Source organism: Oenanthe melanoleuca, chromosome 15 (assembly GCF_029582105.1).
Source record: "Oenanthe melanoleuca isolate GR-GAL-2019-014 chromosome 15, OMel1.0, whole genome shotgun sequence".
In the NCBI taxonomy this organism is placed as follows: Eukaryota; Metazoa; Chordata; class Aves; order Passeriformes; family Muscicapidae; genus Oenanthe; species Oenanthe melanoleuca.
In genome coordinates, this window is record NC_079349.1 from 10,789,687 (window position 1) to 10,814,173 (window position 24,487).

A 24,487-nucleotide genomic window follows, 5' to 3' on the forward strand; every position below is an offset into this window, starting at 1 on the left:
TGCTATCTGAAGAGAGGGGTGCTGCCTCAGTCCTCTGAATAAAGAGATAATGCTTAAAATCTTCCAGGCTGGGATGAAGGAAGACCAGAACCGCTGCTCTGTGCCTCAATAACAGCACACCCTGTTACTTAACAGGGCTGATCTCTGAAGATCTGACCTTTCCCCCTTGCATGTAAGGCACATTAGCAGCCTAAAGGCCTTAAAAACCTGAAAAGTTCTCAGAAAATTTTATTTCCATAAATTAAAAACACACACAAAAGAAACAGTAAAATTTTAGATTTACACAATATTGAACAGAAACAAAATGCCAAGAGCATGATGGAGGCTAATGGCACAAGTGTACAAATTCTCATTGAGCTATTTGTTAACTTGATAGCATCATACAGACTTTTAATCCACAGTTACCATCCATATTCTAGAAAAGCACCTGGAACATAATATACCAAAGGCCCACCTGAAATAAAATACAATGAATGAGAACTGCTTGCAGGAAATCATATCTAGCAAGCACCAGAACTCAAATGTATGCAGACACAAGCAAGCCAGGCAAACGCTGTACCATACATTAAGGAGCCTTAGCTGCTCTAGTCACAGCATGATGAAAACAATGATTTTTTTTTTTTTTTTTTTTTTAATTGAAAATTATCTATCTCTGACAATCAGCAAATTTAGCAAAGAGCTGCCTGGCTCTGCATAACTTGCTACTAAGAGACAGAACAGAGTAAAAGCTTTGCAATCCTTCTCAAGCTGTTCTAGTCATCAGTCTGTGATGTCCTTTCCATGGTGATACAAAAACATCCTCACTGGAGTGGATTCCCATAATGAAAAGGCAAGTGTGCATATCCTCCTGCTAGGGATGTATGCAAGACCCCAAAAGATGACTCCTCTACACTTTTTTCTTTCAATTAGCTGTGACAGAAGCAGCTCAGAATAGCAAATGCCCAGCTTTTGCCTAATCATCACTCCCAGTGTACAAGCAGCAGCCACAAGGAGCATGGCTGTTCCATGAGTGCTGTAAACAGAACAGAGGTGGGAAAGGAAAACACTAAAAAGTGCACAAGCTGGATTGACACCTGAATGCTGGAGGGGGGAAGAGATGCTTGGTCTATATTAGCTTACATCATCATAAAAACACTAAACCAAAAGAGAATAATGATGTGTATTTGGGTTTCCACAAACTATGGTCTAGGAGAAGCTAGACAATTGCAATCTCATTTTGTAACTCCTCCAATTACTGTAAACCAAAGAGAATTAGAGTGTTTTCTTTGCTCTGCTCTCTCTGCTGTAGCTTGTAGAAAAAAAGTTAAGAAATCTTATTTTAATGCAGTCAGAAACAAGAGATAGCATGGAAGAAAGTAATAAAAAAACACCCCACCCTAAACAAAGCAAACAAAACCCAACATAACCCAAAGGAAAAGACTTGACACATTCCATGTTTTTAAGGACATTAGAGGTCTGAACTTTTCCTGGACCCAAGTCTCTTCCCCCCACCCCAATCTTTATTTCCTTGAGATCCCCAGGAAGGTTACAGCTTACTTGTGTCACAGCACTGGAAGCCTCCCATATCAACAGAAGGTGAATGAATGCTCTGTAACAATCCCATTCTATAGCATAAATCCATAAAAATATATCTCTCACTTTTCCTACCGCTTCCAACTAGTCAATAATTGGGCTAATAAGCCAGCATAGGGAAACTTTCAAACATTTTCTTTAGGAGGCATTTGACCTTTGTTTTTTAGGGACTTCTTTTTACAAAAATAAAGAGGATCAATTAGAATGTTCTACAACAGTCCAATAGGTTAACCAGAAAAATACTATGTCAATATGTTCAAAGTTTGCCTTGTCATTTTACCCTCAAACTCCAAACGCTACTACTCTAAGTGTGCACTCTCTTTTCTTCAGTCTTCCTGATTAAAGATAATTAGCTCTCAAAACAAGAATATAAACTTTTACCAAACCCAGCATGTAAGCTGGGAGCAAAACAAACCCAGATTAGATTTCTGTCAATACTCAGGCACACACAGTGTAATAATCCTCTTCCATTTCTCTACTCTCAAAGCTCTGAATTTCAAGATTGCTTGTTAACATTTAGTTTTCTGTTTGGTCAGTAACAGAAGTGGTAGAGCGACAGAAGATAGTGATTTGCAGTCCTGCATTTATTGGGACTTTATTAAAAATACCCACCCACTAGACATTTGCTAAATTTGAAGGTAAATAGAAACTCTATTAGATGGGTAGATAAATAAGAAAGTGCAAGTTCAAGTGAAAGAAAGAACAGACTAATTAAATTTGAGCATCCCAGCAACAACAGCTTTGCCTGAATAACTTCTCTAGGCACTAAGGGACAGAAATTACCTGAACTGCAGCTAGCATTGAAATTATGCTTCAAGTTAAGTTTAACAGAAGTTATGCCAGAAGGGAGCTCTCTTCCTTCCAAAGGTAGAGCTGAGAAATTGCCCAGTGTTGCATCAGATAATTACATATGGCCTTACATAATGAAAACAATGTCCCCATACTAGGAGGCTCTCTGTACAACACTGGCTATTATGTACAAGAGTGCTGTACAGAGAATATCTAATTATGAGCTATAGGAATTGTAAATCTAAAATGGTAAAAAAACCCCTTCTTGTTGACATTAAAATCAAGTTAGTATGAATGGAATTAAAATAACTTTAAAACAAGTATCAAAGATTCTGCTGGTGTTCCCTGCATGCAGCAGCTCAGCTCAGTTAAAAATCTCTATATGCCTATGTATCCTGCAGCTTAACATCATCATGGACCAATTACTTTCTCCTCTGGAGAAGAGATTGGCATCAGCCAAGTAAGTAAAAAAATCTGCTATTTGGGAAAAAATAGTACTGGACACCATTTTCCTTAATACACTACCTTTTTTGCGTTGAATCATGTTAAAAGAAACATATACAAAGTGCAAGTTATTTCAAGTCTAATTATGTGGGGCTTCTGCTGCCTGAGTCAGGAAGGGCAAAGAAACTTAGAAGGAATCTTCTAAGTTAACAGAAGAAAGAAACAATTGAATGCAAACCTAGACAGTTACTTTTAATTATCAAAAGGTTAGTGGTATATCAAGAATGTGTTTCCTAGAATTTCTTTATCAAACACCATATCTCTTTTATCAGCTTGTAAAAAATAGCCATTACAGTAACAACAGGAGACTCAAATGTGCAAACGATCTGGAGTACAGAGTTCTAGCAGCACTGAAGGTGCACTACTTCCTCCTTGACACTCCTACTCTACCCCCAAAAGATATTTAAACATAATTAATTAAATATAAGCAGTAATTTCCAGAGGTTGAGAAAGGAAAGGTAAATTTCTTGTGGCTGTGTTACACTCAAATAGGGACTTAGAAGAATCCCTCCAACATCATGTTAAAAAAAAAATAGCACCTTAAAGAGGGTCACAGCCAAAAAGTGATTATCAGATGTTAGAACAGAGTGGCAGAGTCAGGTATGAAGAAGTCAGTGGATTTCTCCCAAGAAGAAAATACTAAAGAAGCTGACTGGACCATTTCCAGCTAAGTGGCTCCCTCAGATGCTGGAGGCCTGCTCCTGCTCAACCTCCTCTGCAAAAAAGGCTTCAAGGTCCATTAGCTTCTGACTCAGAAGAACATCTAACTCTGCACTCTGCAGTGCAGCTCTTTTTGCTCGGGTGAAACTACCCACTGCTTTGATTTTGCCTCTCTGTATCTTCCTTTTCCGGGGAAGAGTAAAGTCCTGAAACTCTAAAATCCTCTTTCTCTTTTGCTGGCTGACAGAAATCAAGTGTCCATTTTTCTCCTTGGGCTCCTCAAAGATTGTTTCCAAGCTCCTGGTAAAATCAAGAACAGAACTCGTGAATACTTTAGCAGCAGTCACCTTACACTGACAACAAGACTGGGGGATTTCATAACCCAGGTAAACAGACTTTTAACTTTTACATTTTTACAGCCCCTGCACACCTCTTGTTATCTACAGCTTACACCTCCTACATTGCACATTACTGCCAGCTGAGCTGTTATTGCTGCACAGGCATTTCAGTAGAACCTCTTTGCATCTCTGTTCAAAAGCACAGTTATAGAATCTTGATTTTACAGAATAAATAGGTTTGAACATTTGATGACAGGCAGTTACTGTTAGTATTTAAAGAACATGTAATTCCTTTTGAATTTTGAAAAGTAAATACTGTACTTTGATGGAGACTGGAATGAATGGATAGATGGAAAAACCTACAAATTCATACTTAACCAGCTGCAGATTCTTAGTTCATATTCTATTTCACTTTTTCCCATCGAAACAGTAGAAGATATTATTTCCAAATTAACTTTCTCTAGCAGTTTAAACTGGACCAATATTAAGAATATATCTCCCTCTTACCTTTCATACACCTTTCATCTCCTCTCTCCCCCACACCCCCCAATTAATTTACATTTATCTTAAGTTTTCTTATTAGGAAGCAGAACCAACCTGGCAGGAGGAGGGGACTTATAGTTCTTGTTTGTGTAAATTTCTTCTAAACTAAATTCCTTCTTCTTAAGCCTGAAAAAGTAATGACAAATCAATCTAGAAGGAAGAATCTTGAAACAACCTTTCTTCACAGCAAGCAGATTTACAAGAAACAAGTACTGTTTGCATTCTACGCCTAAATGCTAACTGATTATTCTTTAACTAATTGGGCACAAGGAGGGATGAAAAATAAGCTCATTAAGTACATAATTTCATACAGTGTTTTTATAAGATTGGTGTCAAGGCTTGCCCTTTCTGCAGAGATCAATATTCTGTGATGGTTTAAAATAATGACACTCAAATGGAGAAATCCCCTTCTCTTTTTGTGAAAGCTGAAAGAAAGTCTTACAGTTTAACAGATTAATACTTCATCTCTTGAGACTGATTTTAATCATTGACAAATTTACCAAGCTGATCTTTGTCAAAGGCGGTACCTGAGTTTAGAACAGAAGTCATACCAGATGAAGTATGACTAATCTGAGCAGTATGACACTAGATGACTGATTGGAAAACTTTACCAACATCTGGCACTGATTCCCCACACTTTCACTGAACTAATGCTTCCCTAAGATCATACCCCAAACAAAGAAAGAACTGTGAAAAAACTCCAACACAATTTGCATCAACAGAACTTCCTAATAGATCACTTCATCTCACTGTGCACTGCAGGTTGACTGATTTTCACTTTATAATTATCAATAAAAACTTTTTTCTTCTTTAGAAAAATGATTGCATTGCAGCTTGCTTTATCACATTTTGCCTAAACTCCAGTCAGTAGTTTTGATCAGTTGATAGAGCTGTGTCAATCCTTTCTTGTAAAGGAAGTAAACATCAGATATCACTCAAGTGGGGCTGTATAAAATAGAGGTGGTAAGAGAAGCATTAATTGAAATTATTACATTCATATGCTTTGAGTCCATTTCAGAGATACTGCTTACCTTTTTGGTTTGGGTAGTCCCATTGGAGTAAGGTTAGGGTCTGGCTTAGGAACAGTTTTCCTGATTCGGATCTGTGAGACTTTCTTTGGCCTCTTTTCTGCCTCCGTCTTAAGAAAGAAAGAAGGAAAAGTTAAAATCAAGGAAATTAAAACCACACAAGTCAACAGAATTCCTTTTTATTCCGAATATTATCTGTAGAATAAATATTCCTCTCTGGTTTGCCACCTTCTCTCTGCTTGAATCAAAGCAAGCAGCAGAATAGCGTAGGACCTGCAGCCTGTTTTCTCATATTTAACAGCTACTTGATAATATCCAGCAGCAGCAGCAGCAGCTGCTTCTTCTGAAGAACCAAGTCTGAGAGTCTAAAATATTAAATGAACTCACTTTTTTCAGTTCTGTGTCATCCTGGGGTCTCAGACAAGCTGGAACAGAAGCATCTGCTTCATCAAGGGCAGGGATCTGGAGCTCAGATGATGAAAGCCTGGGAGGAGATGGCAATGACTCTAGAAGTGCACGAGGCTTTGGTAACGGAACAGGGAATGAAGTTTCCAGACTGTAACAGAGGAAGAAGGGAACATGTGTAGATTGATACCCAACTGATAATGCAACAGCTTTCCATGCTCTCAGGAGAAGGTCCTAAACTGCAATATGGGCACAAAAAGCCAACACAGTTCACAGACGTTGCCCAAGTAAGTGAACTCTGGTACACACAGGCAGTCCAAACCTGCTGCATCCCACATTGACACTGACACCAACTAAACTGCCAGAGTATTTGAACATGTCATTTTAAACCCACTCTCTTCCTTTTCATACAGCTAAACAGTATACAGCTCTTTTTATCAACTACTGATAGAAAGGGATCAATCCTCCTTTTCTGTCAGCCAATTTCTTCAACAAAACTATTAATCATACTTTTTGTTTACAGATAAAATAAAGCTTTGGTACGTGCCATCCCTACACTTAGAAGGAATAGAAGAAGCACTTATATCCAGTTGCTCAGGCAGAAAGGACCTATATCCAAGTAAGAAGTCAAATTTCTACCCAAGTAAGGAATCAAACTTCTATAGTTTCACAGATTCATTTCCTAAGAAGAGGCACAACATGGTTGAAGGTAACAGGACTATCCTGTGCAATGATCTATGTAGTGTTTGCGTAACTGCCCCTCACTCTTCTCCATTACATCACCCAGTCAGCTTACCTCACCCACTTCTTAATCAGAAAGCTGTTCTGGGAGTGAACTGCCAAAAGCTAAAAGCCAAAATGACATAAGCAATGGCTTTCTGAGGAAGGCTATGATCCCACTACTCAATAAATACCAACATCCCAGAGACTCACCGTATGGCATGGCCTGCAGTCTGCAGTGCTCCCATACTCTGCACAGGTAAGTGTGGTAACATGGCACAGCTGGGTCAAAAGAGGAATGAAAAAACAAAACAAGACAGACAGAAATTAGGTCTACACTATAAAAAACGAGGGAAAAATTATTAGTATAAACTGGACTGTAAGACAAGGTGCTCATATCAGGAATGAGAATGAAACACTAAAATGATACAAAAGAAAGCCACATCTGCTGTTTAGGCCACTAGATTTCATTGTTAGGGAAACTGTCCTGCTTTCATTTAAAAATGGTAGTAATGAGAAAAGGAAATAAACTGAGACAGTAATACTGAAAGTCATAATTATTTCTACATAATTATTGAAGTCTGAAAATTATAGTTCTTTTTATGAAAGTCTATTTTCCTTATACAAAACCCCTAGTTTTTGTAATTAAAGTAACCAAAAACCTTGAAGGATTTGGTTGCTAAAGAAAACACTGCATAATGGCAACAGTAACAGGTGAAAGGAAGTACTTCCATTAAATTAATTCCCTGTTGTCTCTAACTACCACAGCCTGCAATAACCTTTCTTAATTGGAATAACCAAAGATCTTTCCATAAGGGTTGGTAATTACCAAAATTCTATGTAATAAAAGTCAGCATAGCAGCTCCAAGTCTTTTGATATTAAGCTTTACTTTTGTGCCATACTGTTACCAGCAGGAAATCACTTGGGACAGCTTTTATTATGTTCAACAGCAAATCTTGTACTCGCTGTTCTCTCAAACCAACAGTGAAATGCACTTCACTGTTCTAAAGCAAAGATGTTACAGCCAGACTGCAATTCTACAAAGGAAATGAAAACCAGCCATGCTGGAAGCACAGGAAAGTCTGACTATACATAAAGAGGTCAGAAAGACCCACTTATTGTGTTTATTATTTATGACAGAACTGTAACATTTTATTTCAACATTCCACTCATTATTCCAGTGTTACTGGAACCTGGATCAATAGTGCAGCAGAGCCCTCTGTTAGAGACAGAGCTTCTTGTTTTATGCAATAATATTACAAAATTGCAAGGACAGAAGGAAATCACTTCAAAAATTTTTAATTCAAGTAAGCATCAAATAGAAAAAAACTCCACTGAAATAAATGCTTTTATTATGGACACTGGAAAGGACAGTAGAAGCTAGGTAGGGCAACTATTATAGTTCCTTGTTCTCCTGGTTATTAAGAACATTAATTATGAGTGAAATATTTTAAAGAGAACAAATCTTTTCCAGATGCAAATGGCCTGCAGAGAACTTTTTGATTTTTCTGATATTTAATTATCTTAAACAGGCAAAGATTTCTGTCGTAGTGGGACTCAAAATGCTTTTATACTGCATCAAACTTACGTCTTATATTTACGTACCAAACATCTGAGTGGGACAGACTTATGGCTGCCTCATATACATAGTCGTAAGGTATTTTAGAGAAAAAAAGCCAAACTGAGTTTTAGAGTATTTAAACTCTGGATTATTTTTCACTTGAAGTGAAAAGGTTTAATTTCAATACTCTCCCTTTGGGAAAAAGATCACTCATAGCAAAGCACACAGTTTTCCAATTACTCTTTACATCAGGAATTAAATCCTCTTACACATGAGCTAACTGGATATACTGTCCCAAGCTGCTGAGGAGCCTGCAGACTTATGGATGGGGGAAACCCCCAAGTTCTGATCTCCCAGTCCAAGGGTAGCATGCCTCAGCAACACAAAACACTAAATTCACCTTGTACACACAACTAAGTTTTAAAAAGGTATTTTTCTGGCTTTTAACAATGTGTTATTTTTAACTTTAGTGGTCAAACTGTACTTTACTGGTATGATTACTTTCAGAGCATGGAATGAAAATGGAAGCAAGTCCCATAGAATGTGCTGCAATTTGTCTCTATGCCATTATTCAAGTTAATTCTTTTAGTGCAGACAACTCCAGAATGGAACAGTACTTTCATAAGCTCACTCACACCTCTGGCAGCCATTAGAATTTATACCAACAAGTGATGAACTTTTAGATATGTACAAAGCAAAGTGCAGCACTGGTTATCTGGCAAGATTTTTGGTTACACTTGTGTCAATCTGTGACATAGGTTAAATTTAGCAGTTCTCTACAGACTGCCACATTAATCAAAACAATTAATTGAATAGACTTTGCTACAGTGCCCACGAGCTCTCTGTCCAGGAATTGCAAGGTGATGAATCAGGGACTGAACTGCCCTATGTTATTGAGGGATAAAGGGCAAAATCTTTGCTCAAGAGCATGCAAAAATCCTGTAACAGAGCTAGGCACTTTTTTTGTTTTTTTATTAGATAAATGATTTTAAATGCTCATGGCAAAGTAAAATTAAATATGAAAAGTCGATTTCAGTCTTCTTCCCACTCATAACAAGATTGACACACAGAGAAAAATTCATTACCGATGTTAACTGGAGCTACATTTGCTTTTGCCAACATCACATATGAAAAGCCATAGCATGCATAAAGAGGTTTCAAATAGCACAGAATGGTCATGGAATACGATTAAAAATGTTACTGAATGACACCCCCCTGCCCTTTATAAGTCTTCCTAACCTGATATTGAGCATTTTGCAGTAGTTCTAAGGCATATTTGTGGCTCAGACCTCTAAAAAAAGCTCTCCTACCTCAGAAATCCAGTTCCTCTGCAGTCACTCTGAATAGACCTAATGAAGTAGCTCACCTTTTGCATTATATACTCTGATGCATGGTGTGTATATTTTGCAAGGGAGAAGAAAATAGAGTTAGCCATTCTGCCAAAACAGGATAGTATTACAGAAGTGAAGGCAAATATATTTAAATTCAGCTAACAGGGTACTTCTTACTCTTCTGTAAGAAATGATCTTCCACGCTGAGCCATTCCTGGAGCAGAATGTGAAGATCTGGAACAGGAGAAACTGACCCTCCAGTGCAAGCTGCAATTACCCTCTCCCTCCCAAAAAGGAACAAGTACATACCCTGCATACATTTAATCTCAGAAATAAGTTGATGGGTTTTACCTGTTCTCGAAGCCCACACTTGGCTGCCACTTGCAGTGATTGGAATGGAGAGGAGTGATTTCGGAAGGACGGGCAGAAGGACCATGCTGGCTCCATATGGACAAAACCCTGCCCAGTGAGTATGGCAATGAGGAGACGAGGTCATCGGATACACACCTTGGGTACCTGTCCCCTTTCAAACCCTGTGCCAACTGCGATATAAATAGTCTCTGGATGGTAGGAATATGACTGGTTAAGTTTCTTCTTCTTGTCCAAATCCTGTAACATCCAGAGGAAGAAAGTGCTAACACTGTGTGAAGGCCAAGCATGGAACAACCTCCTCTTCTTCCAGCTACAGCATTTCTTCCAGGGTCAGGATGAACAGCAACAGTCCTGGGGGTTGGTGTGGAGTGAGAGGAAGGAAGCTCCTTATTTACACTGGGATCTTCCCTGAAAGCTGTTGTATCTGAACAGCTCTGAGACAGGAGAAAAGACAAAGTCCACTTTGAAGCTGGTGCCGGCGTTTCTCTGACAACTGGGCTGTGATGTACAGGATGCTGGGATGTAATCCCTCTGAGGTCTGTCACAGGACTGGAGTCCAATTTTACGTGAAAAGAAACCGGGAAAACTGAGGTGTCCAAGAAAGAGGTTGGAGGCTTGTGGCTTAAGTCTAAAGAAGACATTTTGGTAGTTTCTGCAGGATAAAGTGCCAAAGGCTGAAAGCTGAACATCTTGGTGCACCAGCTGCCAGCCCAGCGTGAGTGTACGTTCCTGTTAATGCAAGAAAAGGCTTCCAAGAGATTTCTGGATCTACATTGGCTGTACCTAGGACCCACTGGAAGAATTTCAGAAGAATATGGCAGAGGTTCTAAGTTATGGCTGCTTTTGGCAGGGGCCAGGAGCTTACTGGCCACTGCAGACAATTTGCTCAACAAAGATGGCTCTTTGGTACATTTTCTAAATTTCAAGCTGTTCAACAAACTGGACCTCTTGGCCCTCTGCCTCGGCATATGCGCAAATCTCACGGCCGTTTCCTCTTCCACTGTCGGTGGTTTACATGGAAAGTACAAAGACTCCAGAAGTCTGTTTTCCTGTTTAGGAAATAGGGGAATCTCAGAGAAAGGTGAACTTGTAATTTTTTTTATTTTTCTTACGGTTTTTAGCTGATACAACGAGGGAACTTTTTTACATGTTCTTCCAGGTTGTATTTTTAAAGGAAGAGGTCCTCTTAGCTTATTTGTAGTTCCTCTTTGTTTATTTGTAGTTCCAAAGGCACCAGGGATCCCATCATACCCTAAATTAAGGTTCAGGTTTTCCATTTCTGAATCCTGAGTCTTCAAACACTGCGAACTAATAAAATCTGTGGTAATCTTTGGCCTTTTAACTTCTTGTAAAGTGCTACATAATTTACTTTCACTGGCTCTTACAGCACAAATTTCCTCTGAGGCACCTCCAAACTTTCTATTTGTAGATGTCATCAACTCAGCTGAAGAGCTGCGTAAGAGTTCAGAACCTTGCAACATACTTGGTTGCAGTATGATTTTTGCTTTCTCCTGATGTTCTAACTTATGTTCTTGTTGTGCCTTGCCCAACTGATGTACTTCCATCTTTCCATACTTCCTTTGTTTAAGTACTTGACATTCCTCAATTTGATCAAGTCTCTCTGAACCTAAAGTCCCATTTTCCTTGCAAACTGCATGAGTTGGTAGTTTGTCCTGGCCTTCTGTTACCTCCTTTACATTATCTTTGTTTCGTGCATTTAATTTGTAAGGCACACACACTTCTGTGCAAACCACACCGTTTGGGAATGGTTCTTTGCAACTGTCTGATAGTGTGCTCAGAGGTGGAGAAAACATGGGCGTTGTATCATCCTGCACTTCTGGGGCAGCCTCTGTGTCAGATACAGCTCCAGCCTGACAATCATGCAGAGTTTCTGAAAATACACTGGTACCTTCTAAGTTTGGGAGCTTTGTATCATTTTGTCTTTCTTTTTCTTTTGAAAGATTATTCAGTTTAGATCTTGGGATTTCTTCCAAAACCTTTCCATAATTCTCAGTCCTGAGGGGGACTATTTTGCTAACAGGCTCTTTAGAATCTTCCAACAAGGCCCATGAACAATCTTTGGGCAATCTTCCTCTAGGGGCTACCTCTTTTCCTATCTTCTCTTCTACATAGGTATTCTTAAATTTCTCTTCACCGGGAAGATTTCTGGGTGAGCTCTTGTCCATGGCTTTCACGGTCGGTGTGCAAAGCCCCTCACCTTTCAGACTTTCTTTGCTGTGGGCACAAACTCTTGAGCTTTTGGCACCATACAGAGAGCCAGCTGCTGATTCATTCCCTGAAGATGGAACCTCAATATTGCTGGATTTTCTCTTAAAGGAAATTGTTACAGAAAGGATTTTTGTCATTGAAGTATCTTTGCTCATTTTCTTGTCTGAATATGAAATATCTCTTTGTGTACTCTCAGGTGACATACACAACTCTTCTTTCTCAGGCAAAGAGATGTGAGAATTCTGAGCTGACAGAGTTTCTGAATCTTCCTGAGTCTCAACACAAGATTCTTGGATGTCAAACTTTCCAAAATGAGATGGATCAACGCCCCTTTGAGCATCAGTTTCTTTACCAGGCTTGTAAGTTAACCATGGGTGAGAGTTATTCAAGAAAGGAGTTATACTGTTTTCTGTATCTGAAAGCACGTTTCTATTTTCTGGCTTATCTGTATTCTTACACTTCTCTTCACCAGAACTTTTTGGTGAGCTCATATCCATGTCTTTAACGATTGGTGTGCAAAGCCCCTCACCTTTCAGACTTTCCTTGCTGTGGGCACTAACTCTTGAGCTTTTGCCACCATACAAAGAGCCAGCTGCTGATTGACTCCCTGAAGATGGAACCTCAATATTGCTGGATTTTTTCTTAACAGAAATTTTTACAGAAAGAAATTTTGTCATTGAAGTATCTTTGCTAAAAACTTCAGCTGAGGATGAATCTCTATTATCTCTTTGTGTACTCTCAGGTGACATATACAGCTTTTCTTTCTCAGGCAGAGAGATGGGAGAGTTCTGAACTGACACAGTTTCTGAATCTGCCTGAGTCTCAACACAAGATTCTTGGATGTCACACTTTCCAAAATGAGATGGACCAACGCCCCTTTGAGCATCAGTTTCTTTACCAGGCTCAAAAGTTAACTGTGGGTGAGAGTTATTCAAGATAGGAGTTATACTCAGACTTCCTCTGTGTTTTATATCTGAAAGCACATTCCTATTTTCTGGCTTGTATGAAAGACTCCCGTAAATTGATGAAATGGGCAGAAATTGAGCACTAATTGTATTTTCCTGGTTCTCCACCAACCACTTTGTCTTTGGCAAAGATTGCTGCATTTTGGTTCCTGCTAACACCAGCTTTGCTTTCTCTTTTGCACGTTTGATAAAACGAGCCTGCTGTGAGCAATGTGGTTTGTCATCAGGAAAGTTTTCTTTAAGAGCTCCTTTATTGTTTCTTTCACATCTGTCCTCACGTTCTTGTAGTCTGATGGTCTTCTCTTCAATTACATCATTGATGAAGTCCATGTATCCTGAAGAATCTTCATTTTTCACACCAATTAAAGAGTCCAAACCTGTCACATTATTGTGCAGAGCTCCTTCAAACCTGGCTTCTCTTGCAAATTTATGGTCTAACAGAGGCAAGTCACCACCTGTTTTTAGCAGAACCTCTTCACTGTGACTAGGATCAGTTCCATTTCTTCTCACAGAACCACCCATGGTTTGTAAGCCAATGTTTGGTTGGTTGGTTAAATTTTCTGATTGGTGCTCACTGCCCAGCACTGGGACATAAGACTCATTGTGACATGGATAAAACTGATTTCCCTTTGGGCAAAGGGTCTCTTCTGTTTGCCCAGCATGTTGGGTTGGAATGTTCACGCTGGCAAGTGCTGGGTGTGGATCACAGGTCAAAGTGCTACAATCAGAGGGATCAGCTGTGGGCAACAGCATTTCTTCCTGCTCACATGTGCCAAGTTCTCTCTTCCATGGGCCTAACAGGGAGTTGTAAAACCCAAAATTATAAGCACAAGTGTTTTTGTTCAAATATCTGACTAATAGCTGCTCACTAGTCTTATTTCTCTGATTGCCTTCAGGAGCACTTGGGGAATCCACAGGTCTTGTTTTATCAAATTCATCTGTCTGGGAAGCACACATGCCAGTCTGTTCTTTTGCCTCATCTCTGTCACAAACAATTTCACTGCCCGTCACTTTACAAAGATCAAATTGTTCCACAACCTCCCTATACTTATCTGAAAACTCATCTCTTGCCAAGGTAGCAGCAGACTTCTCTGCAGTATATGCTGAGCAAAACATGTTTTTTCCAGTGGGAATGTCATTTATCCCATGCAGAGCTATACCTCTGTTGCCCCAGTCATTTTCACAAAGAAAAGATCTGTGTGCCAAAGGGGCGTGTGCTCCTGGAAAGATGATTGCCTCTTTACTGTTATATCCTGATGAAGACTCTCCTTCCAAATTATCATTTTCTTCAATCTTATCAACTTCAACACCAAAAGAATGACTGTTCAGGAAAACTTCATCCACACATGTACTCCCTGATAAAAAACAGGAAGTACTGGCAGCTGTACCCTGCTTCTCCGTACTCTGATTATTATAAATCCATGTGTGACAATGTTCATTTTCTAAACCCGTGATCATTCCCTCTGTATTTCCTGCAGAAGATTTTATGTTAATTTGGGATACTCTGCTTGCTGTTTTAGGGTTATCAAAAGTCATGGAATTTGCAGAAGACATGAATTTGTCGTTATGAAGCAAAACTTCAGCAACTTGTTCCGCTGTTGCTCCAGAAGCACCAATTAATTTTTTTCTAGACAGATTATCCCAAGCCTTATCCCTGCATGAAACTTCATTAGCAGTACATTGAACACACTCATTGTAATGATGTTTTCTTGATTTTTGTAAAACAGGAGGTAGAGTTACATTTAGTGTATAAAACAAATTTTTTTTGTTCCCATTGGATAAGCTGTCTTTACTATCAGCTTCTGCAGCTCCAGCTAAACCATCAGCCAACTCTTCTGATGTTGTATTGCTCTCAGATTCCTTTTCAAGCAGTTGTGCCTTGGGTGAGTCTTTTTCTAGCTTGGTACTAAGACCAAGACAGCTGTTACTGAGAGGAGGAATTGTATTTGCAGTACTATAAAAGCATGTGTCTCTCTGCCCAGTTTCACGGGAAGCAATGTTACTCCTTTCCACCCACCAACGATTTTCTTTTATAGCATCCTTGCATGGGTCACTGACAGAGAATTGCCACTGGACCTTTTTCAACTTGTCATGTTCTGATGGGAATATTTTAAATTTTTCTTTTGAGACCTCCTCAGAAGACGAAGCAACAGAACTAAAAACTGGAGAATGACAATGCTCAGAATTAGCAGCCTCTTGAGCTTCATGCTGGCTACAAATTTCAATGTTATCTCCCACAGCAATTTTTCTCCAGACTTCAGCAGCCTCTTCAGATTCAGAGCTGTATGATTCTCCAATAGTAGAACATAATTCCCTAGGATCAGTTTTTGCACTAGATAATCCTTTGTTCCTTACCACTGAGATCTGCTCCACTGGTACATATGTGGAGGTTTGGTTTTCTAAAATCCCAGTTCCACAATCATAAAGAGTGTGATGTTTGATGTTTTGGGGAAGGTACTTCTGGGGTACTTCATTGATAATTCCATGAGCTGCAGAACTGCTTTCTAGTGGTGTATTTCCAAAGTCCAGATAACAGATGCTTTTCAGAACCGGACATAAAACTTCAGAACTTTGTGTGGAGAGTGTTCTACAGCTTTCTGCTGAGAACAACTCATGAGGTTCATTTTGTTCAGGTACAGGACCCTTAAAGAAGTAATTTTCTTCATCCTGCTGACAATTCTGGTAATTAGCAAATGGCGTACTGAATTCATTAAGAGGATTTTGTCTGGGTAACTTTTCTTCTCTAATCTCCAAAGCAGATACACCGTTCCCCCCTGTTCTCAATGGCATGGCAGCATGGGCTTTTGACCCACTATAGTCATTTGTTTCTCGTGGATGATTTGTAGGTGCTCCAATGTCCATGACTTTTAAAGGCTCTAAAAAACCTAAGATGCTGGTTTCAGAAACCCCAGCTCTGGCCATGACTGTGTCTACATCTGGGTATTGATTGCTCTCAGGTGGAAGACCTTTACTCACTCTGTCATTCCTGTATCCTGCTTTACTAAATATCCTAGTCCCATCAGCCTTCATACCTTGTACATCTTCAGTGAGCTTTGGCAGAGTTTCAGCTGTCACCTGAACATTTGCTTGGTTTTCTTCTGCACAAGAAAAAAATAAAGCAAATCAGAACCATGTGCTAAATTTAGAAGGGATTCAGCTTAAAAATTACCTTTTGCTGTTGTACACAAAACTCCATGCACTATTGGTTACCAAAACGTTCTTAAAAGTGATAATTGAGTCTTTAGAGGAAAAAACAAACAACTCCACCACAAGCTAAGGCAACAAAAACAATCCTTTTCAATACAGACATCCCCATGAGCAGCAGGCTCAAGTGCTGTATACTTCAGATTCCTCTAATATCAAGCTAGGTGAGTGCAGGTCCTGTAACTTAACACATAGGAAGGCATGGCCAACATTAAAATAATGCTTATTTGTAATATCAAAATTCAACATAGCCTGGGACTTTATCTGCTCCAACCTAGAAATACATGGCTGTGCATTGTGGGGACATTTCCATTTCGTTTTCCTTGAAGACATGTCTGTCACTAACTCATCCATAGGAAAACAAGACATATCTCATCTGCCCAAACAATTTGGTTTATTCATAAACTTTTTCTGTAAAATCACAAAGAAGGTGCTAACTTAAAAACTTACAGTTACTGTAGAATATTTTCATACTCAAAACTTTACAGGGAACCTATTTACTCAGATTTGTGCAGATCTATTCTCTATTTTCTAGTAAGCATTAAGACTAGATAGAATCCATCAGCTAAACACAAGTTTTGGTAATAACAGCAGGGAGGAAAAAAGAAAATAATTACTAGATGCAGGCAAAGTGACCAAAGTACTAGGAGCTGGAAGATTATGGAGGGTCATAACGAAATTAATAATTACTTTAGCTGTCCTCTTTCTTTGGATTCTGCACTTTTAATTTTATTTTTAGAACACTCAAAAATGAATAACACTTCTTTATATATATAGGCTATTACTGCTGTCATACACTCCATCTTTGAAACAAAAGGAAATGCAAAACATCTGCTATAAACAACCTCTTCTGCTTTGGAAACAAATAACTAAGACACATCTGCAAAAAAGGTCTTCAGGCAAGTGCATACCCTGCCAGAAGAAAGTAAAGCATTAAGTTTTGATATTGTTATAGTTACATAGAGTAATACTTTCTATCATAAAACAAAATAAATGAGCTATCCCACAACCACACATCCATTTTAAATTAACAATAAATAACTTGGAGAGAAGCAAGGGCTGGATAGGGATGTACAGCTAAAATAACTACCTGTGCTCCTCAGAGGTCCTGCAATTTCAGTGCAACAGGTTCTCAAAGACTTTGCCCTTTGCTTGTTTAAGTGAGGGTCCTCCTGGAACAAGACAGAAATAGCAGGGGAAATGGTTAGATTTTCTGAGGAGTGTCATGTCTCAGGGACTGCATCTGCACAGCTGGGTTAGCTCAGAATAAGAAATTCACTAAGAAACCTCCAGACATATCAGTCTTGGTCAGAGGCAACCTTGCATTGCAAGGGCTTCACAAGCACTAAGGATGTATCCCCAAAACACCCATATTTGTATTTTGTAGCAATGAAGTCTCTTGACACGGCAGCTAAAACTTAAGTACATGGCTTAAAATGCAAATTGCTGATAATTGTAATGAAAAGACTAATCCAATCTCCAGGTCTAGTTCATACCCCCAAACCACCACCACTAGACTTCTGGGAAGATGTGGGCATTTTCTGTCTCTATTAGAACTTGCCTTCTACTACTCCTTGGGCTCAAAACCACAAACCCAGAACAGATGACCTAGGTCTGCCAGCAAAACCACCAAACCATGATCCCACAACCAAACTACCTGCATTTAGAAAAGTGTGAAAATTCATCTTTGAAAACTGAATGAATATAAAGAATATAATAATTTTAATTTCACAAAAGTGATAAATCAATTAAAAAAATCGGATAAATCAGATATCAAATTTTGGAATTAAACACGCAAATTATTTTAGTATTATGCAACGCTCAATAATTAAGGTAAAACACTCAGCTGTGCATCTTGTTCTGTTCCATATCTGCCTTACACCATTCCAACAGTATTTAAGCAAGTGAAAATGTTGATACTTAAAATACTTCTGGCCTACTGAACTATAATCTGATTTTTCACTGCACCCACAACAATAATCCAGATACTGACATACACACACCCCATGGATGTGTCCAAGGCCAGACTGGACGGGGCTCTGAGCCCTGGTCTGGTGGAAAGTGTCCCTGCCCATGGCAGGGGGTTGGAACTAGATGACCTTCAAGGTCCTCTTCCCACCCAAACCATTTTATGATTCTACACTAGAAGACAAAAAAAAGATATTACCAAACCCACTCCCGAGTAACTCTAACCCTAAATTCAAATCATCACGCAGGGATTCATTTCTGCATTCACTTACTTGCTCTAACCAACTTTCCTCCAGAGTTAAAGGACAATATTCAGCAGGATGGTCCTCAGCAGCTTGTGCCTCTTCATCTTCTTTCTGGTATACATCACTAGAACAGTCTAGTTTCCTTAAGTGTCTTTTTCTGCCTTTTTCTTCCTTTACAAGGTCTCCAGCCTGTAGTAATCCTTCAGGAAAGGATTCTGCTGGCCCATGAGAAATCACCTGGAGCATATCACCAAAATCCTGTGTCTTCTGGCAAAAGTTTCCTACGGCAGAAGTCCATGGCCCATCCCTGTGTGCCAGCACAGGTACTGGCCCATCAGATTGTGCATCCAACCCAAGGCTGGGCCCCGGCACTGCCATGAGTTCTGTGGAGATGCTCTCTGGCAGTCCAGGGTACAACTCCTCTATTACAGCAGACACAGAAGAATCAAGGAGAGACTCCACCCCAGATGAGAGCATCAGGGCTGTTGAAGATCAGTGAGTTTTTCAGTTTACCCTAAAAAATAAAAGCAATGTTAAATCAACATTGGATAAACCATAGAAAATCCTGAGCTGGAAAGAAGCCTTGAGGACCCCTGAAGTCCAACTCCTGGACTAGATTAAAAGGAAAAGCTTAATTCCTCAAGATTCAAGTATATATATTTAAGAAATATACTTCCAATTATGTCTTTAAGAAAGGTGCTGAGTATCTAAGGAAATGCTTCATGAAAAAAAGAACAGAGTAAAGCTAAATAGATATTCCCAAGCCTCATTTTCACATTCAAACATCTCCCTGCAGATTTAACCACATCTTCTGAAAAACCTGAGAAGTTATAAAGCAAGTCACTGGGGCTTGTATCAGACATCCTCCTCCTTCACTAAAACTAAAGCATCGTTTAATTTCCTAGTCTTTGGAAAAAAGCTCCAACTTTTCTTCACGTTCTCTGCCTCAATCGAACACTTTCTAAGCCATCATCCAGCGCTCTGCCTCTCAGCTTCTCTCCTGTGAGCACCTGAAACAGTACAGAGGATGCCTTGTGCCAGGACACAGCCCCGGTCCCGGCACCGGGAAACCCCGACGTGACAACGCCGCCGCCAAATCGCTCCTGAAAGCTCCACGGATAGGAACGGGCTGAGCCAGACCTTTAGAGGAGCATCAGTTACTCAGTTTATCAAAACACGGGCTCATCAGCCCAACGTTGATCTCTGCTCCTGAATCAAGAGCAGCCCGCACAGAAACAGCTGGAACTCGCACCAGCCTCCTGGGAACACGCGAGGCCACTCGTCCCTGGAGAGCATCACCCGGCCGGCGATGCCGCCCGCGGCAGGACCGGGGTGACCCTTTGTTCCGAGCGCCGCAGCAGCGCCCACGGACCCGGCCCCGAGCCCCGCTCCTTCTCCGGCAGCAGCGCCCGCACCGGCCGGCCCCGAGGGTCCGCAGCGTCCCTGCGGCAGCGGCAGCGCACCAGAGATCGCCGCTCTCGGTAATTACACAACCGCCGGTGTCTCCCCGCGCTGGGCAGGGCCCCGCCGGCCACTCGGCCCCGCTCCAACTCCCAGCCGGCGGCGGCGGGCGCAAGAGGCGGGTCCACACAGGGACACCCCCGCGCCCCGCCCCGCCCGGCGCCGTTACCTGAGCGGCGGCGGCCGCCGGCCCCGCAGTGCGCGCCCGCCGCGCCGCGCCGCGCCCCGCCCCGCGCGCATCACTTCCGCATCCGGGGCGGGCCCGCGCGGACCCGGTAGCCGTTGTTGTGGTCCCGCCCCCGAATGGCCAAGCCCCGCACCGGGCCGGGATGGCGCCGGCCCCGCCCCCCGTGGGCGTGTCCCGGCCGCCTCGGCCCGCGGTGGCGGCGCGGGTGTCACGTGGCGCGCGGCCCGGACGCGGAAGTGCCGCGCGGGACCCACGGGACAAGCACCGGCAGGTCAGGGCCCCGTGAGCCGGGCCGGGACAGCGTTGCGCTCTGCTCCCTCCGCTCTGCTCCACCGGGCCGGCACGGCTGGCCCCGGCCACGCTGCGCTGGGGCTGGCTCGGCCCGTAGCGGCTGTGAGACCCACGGAGCTTTAAGGCGTCCGAGCTGCCTTCGGTCCGGACGGCGCCGTTCTCCCCGGTGTCCTTCCCCCGGGGCTCTGGCGAGAGCCGCCGCGCTGCTCGCTCTGCGCTGCTGCTCCCCGTGCGGGTAAGGACCCTGGCGGGCCAGTGTGCCGAAGCGCCCCTCGGTGCTGCTCCGGGCGGGAACTCGGGTGTCTCCATGGGCTTCTCTTTCCCCTAAAGCGAGCGGCCGAATGGACGCAGCGGTTCCACAGCTGCTTAATGACTGTAGGCACGGTAGCGGACTGTAGCTGCTCGGGTTTGTTTGCTCTCCGCTCCGGCTCTGCTCCTTGTGGCGTCCCCGGTGCGGCTCTGCTAGCTCGCAGCACCAAGCGTCGCTTCTTTCCAGACCAGCATCAGTTCCAAGTTAGTTTGTTTTAACAAGTTTTAGGTGTACGGGGTTTTTTTCCCACCACGACTCTGTAGGTCGGTGATTGACCTTCTGCCAAGCACATCTGCAAGCCCAACCCTTTAATCGATTTGAAAAGCACAGTTTTAGATCCCTCTCTCCATGTACCTGTAGCTGCCCCGCACTCTGCTCAGCTGGGCGCAGCTCTGCCGCGCTGCGGTGAGATCAGCCGGGACAACGTGCTGCGTTCACGTGCAGAACATAAACAATCGTTTCGCATTGACAAGAGATATGTGTTTGCTTTCGTTTCTATGTTAGATACACAAGATGCCTTTAACCATCCTGGCTCGAAGCATCTGAGAGGAACTGGAGCTCAAGATGAGAACCAACAAGGTGTACAAGCTCGTCATACACAAGAAGGGCTTTGGAGGCAGTGGTCAGTATCTCCTAGCTCATAAGAGTGCACTCACTTAACTGAAAGCAATTGTTTTAGCGATCTTTTTAACAAGAGTGAAGATGGAACTTTGATGTAGCAAGTATTGCCAACCAGCATTTGGAAAGCTCTTTCTAATAAGAGGATACAGCAAAATAAATAAATGCTTATTGGAAGATTATACCTAAAAATAAAATTGCTTTATTTTTACTTCCTTCCCTTTTATTGCAACGTTTTTCTCTCAATCTAGTGTTTCAGTCACTCTGATCAGTGACTTATGACTGCACATAGATGTGTTTCTGAACACTAATAACTGCCACTGATTGGACTTCTCCCTACTTCTAGACTTAAAGCACGTTGATAAATCTTGTTGAGATTCTATAGCTGTCTACATTCCTGCTGGTGTTTGTTGTATGAAAAGTGCAGAAGATGATCCTGGTTGCCTAAACAAGGCACAGTCTTTTGCTGAACACTTCTTTCGTGAAAGTTCTATATTTGAATTGTTTGTGCCTGCAAGAGTGGCTGATCTGAGGTGGCTGGGTAGGGACCCTGACATGTGGTGAATGGAAAGCATTTTGCTGATGTGTTCCTCTTGGTTTGGTGTATTTATGCATGCTGAGCTATTGTATGCAAACATGCAAGTATCTGTTTAGTATATATCTGTTCACTGCCCTCATTCATTTATGTCTTGTAGATGATGAACTGGTGGTGAATCCTAAAGTGTTTCTTCAAATCAAGTTGGGAGATGTTGTGGAAATTGCACATCCCAATGATGAGTACAGGTGAATTCTCTTTGCTGGTATCAGTGAGGTTGGAGCACTGAAAGAATCTGTTCATGTCTGGTGGTTTCTAGAGTGAGAGGCTCTTAGGGCTGACATAACTTTGCTTCAGGATGCTGCCATGATTTGTTTTTGCCTAAAGAGAAGTAAAGAGGTTAACTTTAACAGGAGTGCTTCCTTAAAAATTTATGGAATTCTTTGTGTTTGGTGCTAGTTTGCTGATCTTCCATAGGCCAAGTAGCACCTGAATATAGAATCAACAATGTCTGTATCCTCTTCCTAGATCTGCTGTAACCTAAGGATTTTTCTCCTATCCTACAGTATATCCTAGGCAAAATTAAAATTTTGTGGCCTTGTTGTGTGAGCCTGTTCATCCTGCAACCTGTATCTGAAAAGCAGCAGTACATTTGTGTGACTGAGAAGTTCTTGTGTGACCTGATTTCCCATTTGTAGTGTCATCTGTGACTCAAGAGTACCTTATAATTACGGAGAGTGTAAATAAAAAGACAGAGAGACAGGTAGAGAGGATGGTGTATGAAACCTTCTAGAAAATATTAATGTTTTCTTTAGCTTATCCTGTGGTCCATGTTACTAAATAGTTTTGAGTGTGTGATTTACCAGAGAGACTGTTGGTATCTCAACTTGTCTACCTTTTTTCTCTTCTCCATGTTAGTCCCCTGCTTCTACAAGTGAAATCACTTAAGGAAGATTTGCAGAAAGGTAAACTCTAGACTTATGCACAGTAAAATCATAGGAAGAGTGACATGACTGGGCTGTGCTGGTGATTGGCTAATGTGTGTATTTTAACTTCATAAGAAAATCAATGCTTTGTCTGTTTAGCAAGGGAAGTATTAGAATTATAAAAATGGGCAGTTAGTTCTAAATCTGCTTTTGTTTGAGTAATGTGAGCATGGTTTAAACAAACTTGGCTTTTTGTGTTTCATGACAGTCTCACTGTGTTGGTTTTGTACCTGTAAACCACTTGAAACCTGCTGGGGATGTTCACTTCTCTGCTGTCTCTCATTCTTGTGGCAGAAACGATCAGTGTGGATCAGACAGTTGCACAAGTGTTCCGCCTGCGGCCCTACCAGGATGTCCATGTCAATGTTGTTGACCCAAAGGTGTGTGATTTTGCCACTTGTTTCCATCCATTCCATCACTTGACTCAAATCAGAGCCCTGTGACTTCCTATCTACAGTAGTCTGGGGGGAAAGCAGCATTTCTTTTTTATTGAAAGTCTATTGAAAGACTATTATTTAGTCTTCTTCGCTAAGAAAATGAGCCTCAGACTTTTGAATTATTCGTTGGTTTGTTATATGTTTCTTCTCTCCCTAAAATCTCTGCTCTTTTTGAACTCTAGAAATGTAGACATTTCACATATTTTTAAATTTTAGAAATTCATGAGAAGCAGGCACAGTAAAGAAAAACAGCAAGTTGCCTAGTCAAAATAAGAACCATGATCTGGATTTGCATTACATGATACCACAGAGCCTCTTACAGAGAGGCATTTCCTGTAAATGTCCCAACTATTAAAAGAGCTGCAGTCAGAACTTGCATTCTGCACAAAACAAAAATCTGCAGGAAATGAGGCTTCCTTAATGTCATGAACAATGGCAGTAATTTGTTTTAATTCAGCTTCCAGTCTGCACTGAAACTTGTAGTACAGATTTAGTCCTTGGGCTTTTGCAATGTTTTTATCTCACAGTAGCTGAAGTACATGCACAACTTTGATATTTAGGGCTTGTGCAATGTTTTGCAGCTCACAGTAGCTGAGGTACATGCACAACTTTGACATTTATTTGTATGGGCTTCCCCTTTATCTTGCAGTTTTAGGGATATTGACTTGCTTTTGAATGGCCCTTCTTGTAACATTTGGTTATTAAATGAACAGATTGGTGGGCTCTACTTAAAAACAATCAGTAAAATCTAAGCAGTGCTTTTTATCCATTTCCCAGGAGGTGACCTTGGACTTGGTGGAGCTGACGTTTAAAGATCAGTATATTGGCCGTGGGGATATGTGGCGACTGAAGAAGAGTTTGGTAAGGACCCTGATGCCCTTGGGCAGGGTGTAGGTGATGAACCTTATATTTTACTTGCTGTGAAAGAAAAGAAGTGCTTTACAAAATGCAGAGAACCAAAGACAAAGACAGTGCCAGCAGCTCCTGATGATCTTGTGCTGTGAGTGGCACATCAGAATTGGAGAAATGGATGTAAATGTGTTGTAGAAAAACAAATCCCATCATTTCCTACTCCAGTGCTATAATGTTGATTACTGCCTTGGGCATTGAAAATGCTATTGAGAGATTTTTTTGCTTATGTTCTGAATTTTAATGATTTACTACATTTGGAACGAATTGAATCCAAATGTCTTTCAAGTAGAAGTATGCTGAAGTGTCCCCTCTCTG

At 41.3% G+C, this 24,487-nt stretch overlaps 2 protein-coding genes and 1 long non-coding RNA gene across 5 annotated transcripts in view; 2 read left to right on the forward strand and 1 right to left on the reverse strand.

Annotated features, from left to right (window-relative positions):
- Window positions 1-212: 212 nt before the first annotated feature.
- On the reverse strand, window positions 213-20,148 carry PRR14L (proline rich 14 like). Of its 2 annotated transcripts, XM_056504723.1 has the most exons (9): window positions 20,066-20,148; window positions 18,463-18,949; window positions 17,313-17,394; window positions 9,804-16,116; window positions 6,773-6,841; window positions 5,822-5,990; window positions 5,438-5,544; window positions 4,461-4,532; window positions 213-3,825 (listed from the first exon to the last, which is right to left on the reverse strand). In XM_056504723.1, the coding sequence occupies exons 2-9, from the start codon at window positions 18,910-18,912 to the stop codon at window positions 3,546-3,548; spliced, it is 7,542 nt and encodes a 2,513-aa protein (XP_056360698.1). In that variant the 5' UTR covers window positions 18,913-18,949; window positions 20,066-20,148; the 3' UTR covers window positions 213-3,545. The 2 variants fall into 2 exon arrangements, with proteins under 2 accessions (XP_056360698.1, XP_056360699.1); XM_056504724.1 differs by lacking the exon at window positions 20,066-20,148 and having other exon boundaries at window positions 18,463-19,934.
- LOC130259917 (uncharacterized) lies at window positions 3,823-9,797 on the forward strand. Its single transcript, XR_008841713.1, has 3 exons — window positions 3,823-3,911; window positions 6,363-6,458; window positions 9,641-9,797. It is a non-coding gene; the product is annotated as an uncharacterized LOC130259917 (long non-coding RNA).
- Window positions 20,149-20,290: 142 nt separating the features above from the next.
- Window positions 20,291-24,487, forward strand: part of DEPDC5 (DEP domain containing 5, GATOR1 subcomplex subunit) — a 39,512-nt gene continuing 35,315 nt past the window's right edge. Inside the window, exons 1-6 of one of the 2 annotated variants that reach the window (XM_056504329.1) lie at window positions 20,291-20,609; window positions 21,189-21,306; window positions 21,998-22,085; window positions 22,756-22,802; window positions 23,118-23,203; window positions 24,038-24,121. In XM_056504329.1, the coding sequence (XP_056360304.1) occupies window positions 21,249-21,306; window positions 21,998-22,085; window positions 22,756-22,802; window positions 23,118-23,203; window positions 24,038-24,121 (363 nt within the window). In that variant the 5' untranslated portion in view covers window positions 20,291-20,609; window positions 21,189-21,248. The remainder of the gene's footprint in view (window positions 20,610-21,188; window positions 21,307-21,997; window positions 22,086-22,755; window positions 22,803-23,117; window positions 23,204-24,037; window positions 24,122-24,487) is intronic. The other variant, XM_056504330.1, reaches the window with a different exon arrangement.

Excerpts from the sequence above, each read along its gene's own strand:
- PRR14L (XM_056504723.1), bottom strand. The coding sequence starts at position 18,912 with ATGCTCTCATCTGGGGTGGAGTCTCTCCTTGATTCTTCTGTGTCTGCT. Across the intron at positions 16,117-17,312 it reads AGGACCTCTGAGGAGCACAG|AAGAAAACCAAGCAAATGTT; the intron begins GTAGTTATTTTA and ends TTTCTTGTGCAG. Across the intron at positions 5,545-5,821 it reads ATGACACAGAACTGAAAAAA|ACGGAGGCAGAAAAGAGGCC; the intron begins GTGAGTTCATTT and ends TTCTTTCTTAAG.